General features: G+C 41.6%; 1 protein-coding gene across 1 annotated transcript; it reads right to left on the bottom strand.

The window, feature by feature from the left end:
- Positions 1-404: 404 nt before the first annotated feature.
- Positions 405-10,883, bottom strand: LOC142795376 (uncharacterized). Its single transcript, XM_075886045.1, has 3 exons — positions 10,851-10,883; positions 10,152-10,352; positions 405-6,094 (listed from the first exon to the last, which is right to left on the bottom strand). Exons 2-3 carry the CDS (start codon positions 10,278-10,280, stop codon positions 5,867-5,869), a joined length of 357 nt encoding a protein of 118 aa, XP_075742160.1. The 5' UTR covers positions 10,281-10,352; positions 10,851-10,883; the 3' UTR covers positions 405-5,866.
- Between the last annotated feature and the right edge of the window lie 9 nt (positions 10,884-10,892).

Raw genomic sequence — 10,892 nt, 5'->3', positions numbered from 1 at the left:
AGACACTTAGGACTTAGGTTGGAACCACTGCTACAGGATTCTGTAGAGGAGAACAGGTTGACTGTAGTGGAAGGAGAGGAGGGGTGCTTGCTCGGATTTTACACCCTGCATCTTTTGTTGGCGGATGCAATATGCCAAAACCTAACCATTTACAACTTCACTGTAAAAATACCATCAGGCAGGTTCTTCCATCATAAAAACTATATTGCGGGCAGCGGGAAGTGAATGCACATGAAAGCAGAAAATGGCACCTGAACACGGTGTTCTTTTTCACACTTTTACACAATGTACCACTTTGGGAGAGTGAGTGAACAGGTTATTTTACCATTTGTGAGACATAGTGCACAGACAAACATAGCATCAGCATGCTCGCCCTTTGTTGCTATTAATCAAATAGGCAGCTGTTACGCTTTTATTTTGGGATTCGTACTTAGCTAGACACGACATCCCATATATTTATTAATATACACGAGTATAAACATAAGCCCATACAAGCAGAGTCGATTTAAGATGAGTGAATAAGTCGGCAATAAAAGATGGGGCTCACTCTACCTTGAACAAATAGGTACTAGTGCGACAGAAACGAGGTCTTTCCTCTTCTCGTCCTTGTTTTTGTCGTGCTCGTTCAAGATGCGAGCACATCAACTCACCCAATAGACCATTCTAATAGGGCTCAATCATCGTCACTCAAGAAATACATCTTATGCTTAGGGCTCACTCGAATTTGGAGTCACTAAAATTTCTCCCAACCAGACTCGCTCTACGTCGCCAGAAAGTCACTGACCCATACTCACCAAGACTCGTGGCCCGATCCGAGTACGGATGAGTTTGCCAAATTGAAGGTATGTGCGCTCGCGAGGAGCAGGATAGCTTGTGTACATACAAAGAACCTTCAACATTTACCAAGGATAATTAATTGACTTGCTACCACATTGCTATGCAGCTAGTTATCCATTACATTGTTACTGCAGTAAATTAGGACAGCTCTTCTGTGTATCATTTGTCTGTTTACATTTGAGAGTATTGGTAAATAGACAACAAACTACTAAATATCAGGCTAATCCTATGATGCACACAAAACTAGCACCTTCAGTTTTGGTTTCGTAAATGACAGCTCGTCTAACATTTTTCTATGTATCTTTTCAAAGAAATAGTGTGGACAGAAACTTTACACAGCAAAATGATGGGCGAAGGATAGCACATTTAACACGACTAAAACAAAAAAAAATGATAATCTGAAAAAATTTGCTTTTTTTCACCTGGCCGCATACATTAAAGCAACACAATTAACGTCTCTTATACCATTCTTGGTTTCATCGTCTTTTGGTCTTCAATTGAGTAGTGTTAAACAAGGTAACAAGCACTTTAAATTCCCTTCTATATTCTCACTTGATTATCCCACTCAAGTTCGACATATCCGAGTGAAATGCAATTAGGATTGCGAGCAGACTTTTCACATTGCATATTACTCCTAACCTTACCATTCATATAGCAGCAAGAGAATGTTGCCTGTGCAGAATACCCCTCCCTGCAGGAAGTTCTTTGGTCGCCGTTGCTGGCCCCACTACATATAAACAGTAAAAAAAACGCCCAAGCAGCATTTTCGAATCTCATAAGCTCATTGTTCAAGCTTGAAGCGAATCAAGCGCTCCAGGTAGACCTGGGGTCAGATCTTTTCAGCTATTGATGTTTTTATTTCACATTTGTGCTTTAACAAGCTATTACCATGATGACCCAAGAGACTAACAAGAAGGCTGTCTGAAGAAGATAGCATTCATAAATGAAGTTGTCAACACGCCCTTATAATCTCGATGAAATACTCAGAGCGTAATTAGGCACACATGCACACACACACACACACAAATTCAATGCTCTCACAGCAGTCTGACAACTGCTCATTCATAGTATAAATTTCTGAATTTATAATTTGCACATGCAGGAACAGCATCGTGCTGCTTCCACTATCCGCACTGCAGCTGTGTTCAGTCACAGTTCAGGAAAGATAACTATGGAGAAAACAAAGATATTGGAAGTTTACTTTTACACAAGCACTTATTCTTTTCTATGAAAAATATGCTTTTCGTACCTCACACGCCATTTTTTCTTGCCCTTATAACGATGAATTTGCTTCTCAGAAAACTATTGCCTGCACTTCAGCAGAGCAGACTAGACAGTTGAGCTAGTTGGCTATCTATGAACACACACTAAAGAACGACGAGCCTAAAAAATGAGAAGTAGACAACAGACTAGCACTACTAAGTGAGCTTAAATACAGGCTAAGTGAGCTGAAATACACATTTTCAAGGTATCGTGCGTGTGCAATATCGTGTTGGAAACAAAAAATCAAATGTAATATGGATATGAATATGTGATAAAACCTGCAGTATAGCAGACGCAACTGTGCAATAAACAGACAGCTGCGCATGTCAAAAGAAGTCTGCAGAAATTTAGAAGCAAGCAAGTATATAGGCGTCTCGCTTATGCAGACATTAACGCTCTTCCTGATAAAGAATGCTCCTAAAGCAAGCTCTTCATTTTGCATACCATCTTAGTGGTATGGAAAATTGGCTCACACCCACATGTGCAACTAAATGTGCATACTTGTGCTCTTCCTTATTTTAAATGCAAGGCTTTTCTTGGAGAACTGCAGCAACTTTGAGCATTTCTACCTACGTATCTAATCTAGCCGCCGTGTGCTCAGATTTGGGTGCACGTTAAAGATCCCCAAGTGGTTGAAATTTCTGGAGGTCTCCACTACGGTGTCCCTTATAATCATACGGTGGTTTTGGGATGTTAAACCCCACATATAAATCAATAAATATCTATCTAACCACCCACGTCCGGATGCTCTTGTGATCATCTGCGTAACTTTGGGTAGACTAAAATTAAGATAGGAGGTGGGGGGTAAAAGGGCTCCAGAAATATGTCTGGCTTGTTATGCCATAACGTGAAAATCTTGTTACGTGCATCATCAAACTTCTTCCTCCAGACACAATGGAATATACCCGTATACCTCAAGCCGCGGTATGCACGTATGTGCCACGGGTGAATAACTTATATCTACCCAAGATCGGTGAGTACTGGTACAGAATTTCGCAGCCGAGACAGCCTGCGGTATCAATTCCTTTAAACATGCATACATCACCTGCAAAATATCAGCAGAGAACATAGCTTGGAAGGTATAATATATCAATTTCGAAGTTCCCATGAGCTTATGAGAATGGCTCCCTCAAAAGTGATCCACGGTGACTGCCCCACTTTCCACACGTCACCAAGCTGCAGTCAATATAAGTTATGATGCTGCTTCCTCCTGTTCGTGCAGTCGATCCCTCCCGCTTCTACGATAGAATGGTAACAAAATAGCCCCCCAGTACTCTGACGCAACTGCTCGCGAGTCCATGGCCACAGCGCACACATTGAAAGTTTTGTGTTTGGCAACACTGCTGTCCCTTTTCATGTTCAAATGGACTTCTTGATGCGTACGGTGCCGAAGTGCATCACAGTTCCACATGCAGACATGGTCAAGCATTGCACAAGCTAGCTGGGAATGTAGTTGCACCCGGTGGCTTGTCGTTCCTGGAGCTCTCTCAAACCGAATCTGAGAATGGTTCGCAATGAGAACCCTATAATTAATTATTTATTGCATGCAGTAGCAAAATATGTGCCGCGTTATGACTAACAATCTCCCAAAAAAAACATTTTGCTGGCAAAAAAAAAAAAACATTGCTGCAAAAAACATTTTGCAGCAAGATACATTTAGTTAACTTGCTCAATGCAAGACTACTGCAAAAGTCAGTGAACTGGAACTTCAAAGGAGGCATGAAATCAACGTTACGCATGTCATGTTTTTTGTGTCAATGTGTGGTTATTGATCCCCTACTAACGAAATTCGGCACTAATAATGCAACAGAGGGACAAATTATTTATGTAATATTGATTAGTATGACCAGTATCAAACCCAATTCAACATGGTGCAAAGCTCGCCAATTTTAAGCACTGTCAAGCGCTCACCTCCAGCTGTCCCGCTCCATCTAAACATGTTGCCACATGAAATGGTGACACGAGTTTCAGCTGACATTTTGTCTGCTCAGTGCACTTGTGTAGGCATGTCCTCGCCACCTTCATCGTCGTCGCCACCGTCATCAGCGTCCACAAGTGGCAATGAAAACAATATGAAATCACTGTGCTTGGCGACTTTGCTAATCATTTTGGATTCGATCCTCTTCAGAACGGTGATTCTGGAATTGACGACTGACTAAGCAGTGATGAAGAGGCAGCGTGAAACGCACACTTGGGCCATGCAGCCTGGTAAGAGACTTCACAATCCCACATATGAACGCTGTGTGCGTATTACTTGTTCGCAATGATTGTAGCTTCGAACGTGCTTACATCTCCTTGATTAATCCCCCGAAGTGGCACAACGTAAATGCAGGATTCACAGGAACGTGCTGCATGGACCAAGCAATTCAAAACAAGTAAAGCAGTCGCCAGGCAGCCAGGCATCGCTGCCATATGGTACCACAAGTAGGCACCGTGGTGGCAACACTAAAATTTTTGCCGCCATCTTTGCTTGCACATCCCCACTCAGCATCTGAGGCGTGGCCTAGAAGCTAGCTGAACACGTCAAAATACTGTGGATGTCTCATGGAGCCGAATGCTTCGTTAAGCATTTGAACGCTGTCTGCATTCGAAATAGAATAACTTCTATCTAACAAACACCATTCATACTTCGCTAAAAAAAACTCATGCATATTAAGCAATTGAATGAATGCCACATCTCAAGCTTGAAATTTGATGTCACTGCTCCTTTAAGCTGACGAACCTCTTCTTAACCAGAACGAACTACTTATTTAGTGCCACCAAAGCTTTGTCATTACACAGAGTTCTAGGCATTGCAACAAAACTGCCCTATTTGTCAGCTTGATGTAGTGCCAAATTCTTCCGTTTGAAGAAGGTCATGGACTCACTATATGATTGAATAGTTACACCAATCTTGCAACTTTGTTTGTTTAACTTTTTCTTGTGCTCGTCGTTCTTTAATGCTGCCCTCATGGTTCTCGCATACATATTTTTGAGTCTCTAAAAAGGAAGAAAAGGACGTGGGTTGCAGGTGCATCTAGCCTTGCGAGATATGCAGGCATTTGCCATGCCCAGTTTCCTTCTTCTGAATAATGTTGAAAACCTCATTTTTTCAACTCAAGTGTGGGCAGGTCAACAAGAAAGCACACACAGCACAATGCAAAATTCACATGCTAGCGGGTCATGACCTCTTTCAGAATAAGCACACCAGTGGAAAGAATGCTACACAGGAATAAAACCACTTGGATGGCTAATTGATTTACAAGTGTCATTTATTTTGAATCATTTCGTGATATAAATACTTACTTTTTGCAGCCAGCACATGTGCAGTTTAAGCTATCTTGTGTGTTATAAGCATACCATCACACATCAACCTGATTTTGGTGTCTCTTGTAAACAATCACATGTGAAGTTTGTCATGTTTGAAAAGAGCAGATGTGACACCTTCGCACCTTCTTTCAAAATGTCTAGCGTCCATGCAATAACACCACATTGTTCGCTCTGTCATGTGGCAAGCCTAAACACTAAAGCTCTTCAAACACACACACTTTCTGTCTTGATCAATCTAAACACACTTCGACAGATAATGTTCAATGTCATCATAGGAGTGTGCCAAATTGTGCTCCGAGTATTTCCCAGAGAGGTGTTACCAACTAGCCCAGCAGCAAGTTCAAAGCCGCAGTACACTTAGAATACAACTCTGAGCAAGACAGGAGCGCTTCCTATCAAGACAAAAAACGAATGATCACAGCCATCATCCCACACTGTTGTCACAGTGAAGATGAAATCAGCTCAGTGGTGCCGTCCCATCGGTAGCTGTACTTGTGGGCTTGTGGTTGTGCACCAGGGCCTTGAAAAGCTTCTTTTTGGCCTCCCTCGCCTTCTCCTGGCTGTCCCCCCAAGAGATATCCTCCACTAGGCTGCTGCTTGGCTCACTCGACAACAATGTCCAACCTTCAGCCTCCTCCTGTCCAACATCATTGCACTCAACTGTTCCTTTCAGGGTGTCCCGCACCTGACAGGAGAACCAATATGCATCCTGTCTTATTTAGGCAATTGAAAACTTACTGCTCAGAGTGTCTAATTGTGAAGTGGCAACACAGGAAACACCAAGAAACATATTTAGCAGAACTTATGAGTTATTTTCTAATTACATCAAAAACAGACAGCAGGCTGTCGTGATGACCGATATTACTTCCACACTGCAATATCTGAACACAGGGGTGCCACAAGGATCAGTTCTCGGGCCGCTGTTCTTCTCCCTTTATATCAATGACTTGCCTCATGTATTAAGCTCTTCCGAAATTGTTATGTATGCCGATGATACAGCATTAATATGTACGGCCGACAATGTTCTTAAATTACAAAGACAAGTAAACGCAGAATTGAAAAAAATTTCCCAGTGTTCTTTAGCTAACAGGTCAACGGCTAATGCTAAAAAAACTAAGTACATTATATTTCATTCCCGTAGGAAATTCATTAGTTATGAAGACATTCAGATAAAAATTGACAACTGCATATTGGAACGTACGGACAAGTTTAAATACCTCGGGATTATACTAGATAATCACTTTCACTGGGCAGGTCAAATAAATGCCGTCGGTATAAAAGCTGGCTTCCGGCTGCCACGCCCTTTTACAAGCTAGAGGCTACTTTGATAAAAAGCATTTTACGGGCGCTTTACTTTGCTTTCATCCATAGTCATTTAATCGACTGCATGGAATCGTGGGCCTGGACTTACGATTCTTATCTGGATCCCCTTCGAAGGCTACAAAAGTGTGCCATAAGAATAATAACTCACAGTAAGTACAACGAGCCAAGCCGGCCGTTATTCCGATCGCTAAATATACTACCCTTCGATCTTTCGCGTGACTATAAGATGACAGTTTGTGTTAACAGTATCATAAAATACAATAGCCCATTTGATGTCTCGTTATTTTATTCCTCTTTCCTCCCTACTAGAAGCCTGACGTTCGTGTAACTTTAACTTGGCGCCAAGAAATAACGTTTATGGTGAGAGATTAATGCAATTCACAGGGATAAAGATCTGGAATAGTTTGCCCACTGAATTGAAGACATCACACAATGCTCCGGTAAAACTGAAAAATCAATTCTTGAGCAAGTTGTAAATATTTCTTTTTCTCTTTGGTGGTAAGCACTTACATTTGTATATATATACGCTGGTGAATCTTGTAAACCTAGCATTTTTTTCCTTCTAACTAAAACTTGTGATAGTTTGATGTTGTATTTTAAGTGATGTTTTTTGAGTGTGTCCACGAAGTTATCTGTCATAACTTTTTGTATGCGCACTTGCAGTTTTGTTTGGTGTGACCAGATTGTTTAAGAAGAGAAAGACTTCTCTACTCTGTATATGTGTTTATTTACAGTATCTGTATAGCTATATATGTATTATGTGTAATTGATATTTCCCGGTTCTGTCCATTACTTTTCTCATTGGACCCTACACTAGCCTCAGGCTATGGGTCCAATCAGTGTTTGTAAACCTCATGTGACAAATGATAATAAACGTTCAATCAATCAATCAACTTATATATCTGTAGTGCTTACTCAGTTGTACTATATGCAACACAGGCTGCGAACAGGTTACTGTATTATCAGTAACCCAACAAAATACTATCAGACTATCAGACTCCTCGAATGAGACGATGCAACTTTTCCTTAAATGAAAAAAATCTACAGAGCTGTTGTCAGTTACAGGTGAGCACAGCAGTGATTTGTGTTTGTGCGATGGAGTTTGCTGCGCATGAATGTAATCTGCACGCATGCACTGTGGCTTGACATATTCCACTAGTTGACACGAAAGCAGTGCCAACTCTCCGCAACAACCCTTTCTACCTCATAATAATGAAATGCTTAATAGTATACAGCCTGTAATTTTAATCATGAATTGTGGTGCACCTGAACAATGGTGACCTAAGTGCAGCAATCCAAATGACTCATTCGCACAGTATTAAGGCTTTTCACAAGGTGAAGTCACATCTCAGCTTTTGTTGGGTTACTGCATTATCAGTAACCCAACAAAACAGAGTTGCACATTTGACAGAACTTGCCGTTCGCTCCCCCCATTTATCAAACGAACTCATGTGCGCAAAGAGCATCCTTTAAAAGGTAAGCACACTTCACGGCTGCATGTGTCTTGGTGCCTACAGCACCACCAGGGCCACTGCCACTATGCTACTGCCACAGCACCACTGTCCCGAACATTTAGTGGTCTGGCAAGCTAAATGTTTCGTTGGTACTGTTGTGGAGGACTGTCATGTCATTTATGCAAGATTTGTGAAGTTTTGGAGACTAGAGACACAAAACATTACTTGTACAGCAATGCACCTTGAAGTAACAAAAGTTTGCGATGGGGCACCTTGTCTGTTTACATGGCCCCTTTCATACTGACAATGAACAAGGAAGTGCCAAATTTGTGACTAGCTAAACTGGATAGTGGACAGTGTTGTAATATGCCAGATTTTTCTCATACCCACTTTACTTTTGAAGCCTAAAATAAACTCTGTGTTGTCATAAAAGTGTAAAAACTGACACTCAAAGCAAAAAGGCTTGAATGATCGGCATGAATCTAAACATTTATTGACCGCCAAAATTGGCAATGTACTGGGTCGGTCGCAGAGGCGGTTCAATGCGCCTTGTTATTTATCTCAGTGCCACCGTACATTCCAGCATGCACATCTCTATGTACACCACATATTAAATATGATTACATACAGTAATTATAAATCTCATTGACTGTTTCCACTGGTGTCTTGTGACAAGCCAGTAGGCAGTGCCTTTAACCCTTTCAGAATAGTGAAAATCAAAGCAAATTGAACCAAATTAAATCGAATATCTTTTGAGCTAAGTTTCTAGATCTTCTCTTTCCTGAATGAAATTGCCCAATTAATTCAATTCAACAGTATTACCTTATTGCTTAATTGCATTGAAAAAAAACCTTGAATAAGTCTTTACTGCATGTCTCAAATACCATCAGACTCCTCAAATGAGACGATGCAACTGTTCCTTAAATGAAAAAAACCTACAGAGCTGTTGTCAGACAAAAAGTGGTCATGATTTACACCGAGTTCTCCAAGATGGCAATACAATGAATAAATAAACGACAAATAAATACATAAACAAATCGTACAACATAAATATACATGTGCATCTAGAGTCAGGAATTGCCACTACTACATGCAATTCGACGAGTATAGTAGGCATCGGTACAATGTGCGACACATTTTCGTTCTTCACAACCGTAGTCGTCTTTGAAAGACCCCTGACACCCAAATTGGAAACTCGAGATCATCAGGTTGTCTGAGAGTACTGCATGCGGGGGCCCATCTGAGCAATTATTAGTGACAAGTGGTGCCCATAAGATATTTTAATTTGGTTTTAAAGTAAAGGTGTATGCTCGTCCAAGTATTCAGGTGCAAACGACATCTTCTGTGGTTTGATGAAAACATGGGACTTTGTCATGACATTGCAGAGGTCAAGCAAGTATTGTCAGTGTCTGAAAACATTTGTTGGGCGTGCACAATACCCTTACTGGCACCCCTACTGCACTCGCTACAACACTGGCACCCCCTACAACACTGGCACGATACCCCCACTAGCAAAAGGGGTAATTGTTCATCACCCCTCTTGATCTGTTGTCGGGCTGCTCTCAAAGTGGTTTTGGCTGCTTAGGTCAGGAATGCTTTTTCCTTTTTTTTGAGGGTGACACGCTCAAGGAATCCACATAGTTTCTTTCTTCACCACCTATAGGTCCCCTATTTGAAAACAGCGCACTCAGCACCACCGAACTTTGAGTGCACGTAGTCATGGTTCTGCTCCACTGTGAGGTGCTAGTTTTTATGGTATTTAGGTGGATGCAAAAAAAATTCTCAATTAATGACGCTAGCTTAAATTATACGATGCCTTAGAGCATTTACAATTCAACTTTGGAACTAACATACACAAAGCTACAAATCACTGTAAACAAGATGCAAACAAATGTTTCACTGTCAGGGGTGCTCAAATGAACAAAGTCCAGCGTGAAGCTGCTCAGTTCTTCATGGGATGCTCACCCTTTTAAGACGAGCAATGGCCAGCATGACTTCATCTTCCCTCTGAAGTTTCTGCGAAAGCACCGACTCCTGAAGCAATGCGAGATGAGTGCTCATCTGGGTACAACACCAGTCCATCACCTGCTGCATGTGGCAGAGCTGCCTGTGCAGTTGATGGATTTCCTCAGATGGACAGGCAGCCACGTGGTGGTGGCACTCGCCCTGCATGAGCCATACAAAGGCACAATGAGAACAGGCTGAACAAAACAGCTTTGTGTGATGCAGCTCCGCCAAGAAGTTAAGAGCATTAAGTTTCCTACAATATTTACTAGAGAAAAAGCTAGCTGCCAGAAGTTCGGAAATGAAAAAGCCCCACAAAGCTGTTTTTTTTTCTATTTTTTAAGAAATGTTTTTTTGTCCATGCACCTGAATATGGGCTTGCAGCCTTGATGTTTACTGAACTTGGATTGCAGATTTTCCTGAATGGTACGTTTATTTTTCACGTATTTTGGGGGCAATGTATCAAAGAGGTTCTACTGTAACTTAGATCTTACTTGGTCATTTTAATCCGGCTCTGAGAACTGCTAGCCTTGTTATGACCTACAGGGAGCGCTTTACTGTCAGCGTCATCATGCCACGTGTGACGCTTGGACAGATGACACACAAGGTCCCAAAAGTGCTCCACACTTAAAACCAAGTGGACACTGTCACAAGAATTACCTGAGTTTCCAAGTCGTGTCTCAGGGGTAGCCCACTTCCTCC

This window comes from Rhipicephalus microplus, unplaced genomic scaffold (assembly GCF_043290135.1).
Source record: "Rhipicephalus microplus isolate Deutch F79 unplaced genomic scaffold, USDA_Rmic scaffold_640, whole genome shotgun sequence".
Lineage (NCBI taxonomy): Eukaryota > Metazoa > Arthropoda > Arachnida > Ixodida > Ixodidae > Rhipicephalus > Rhipicephalus microplus.
The sequence above is the reverse complement of the archived record's forward strand: the minus strand, read 5'-3'. Positions and strand labels throughout refer to the sequence as shown.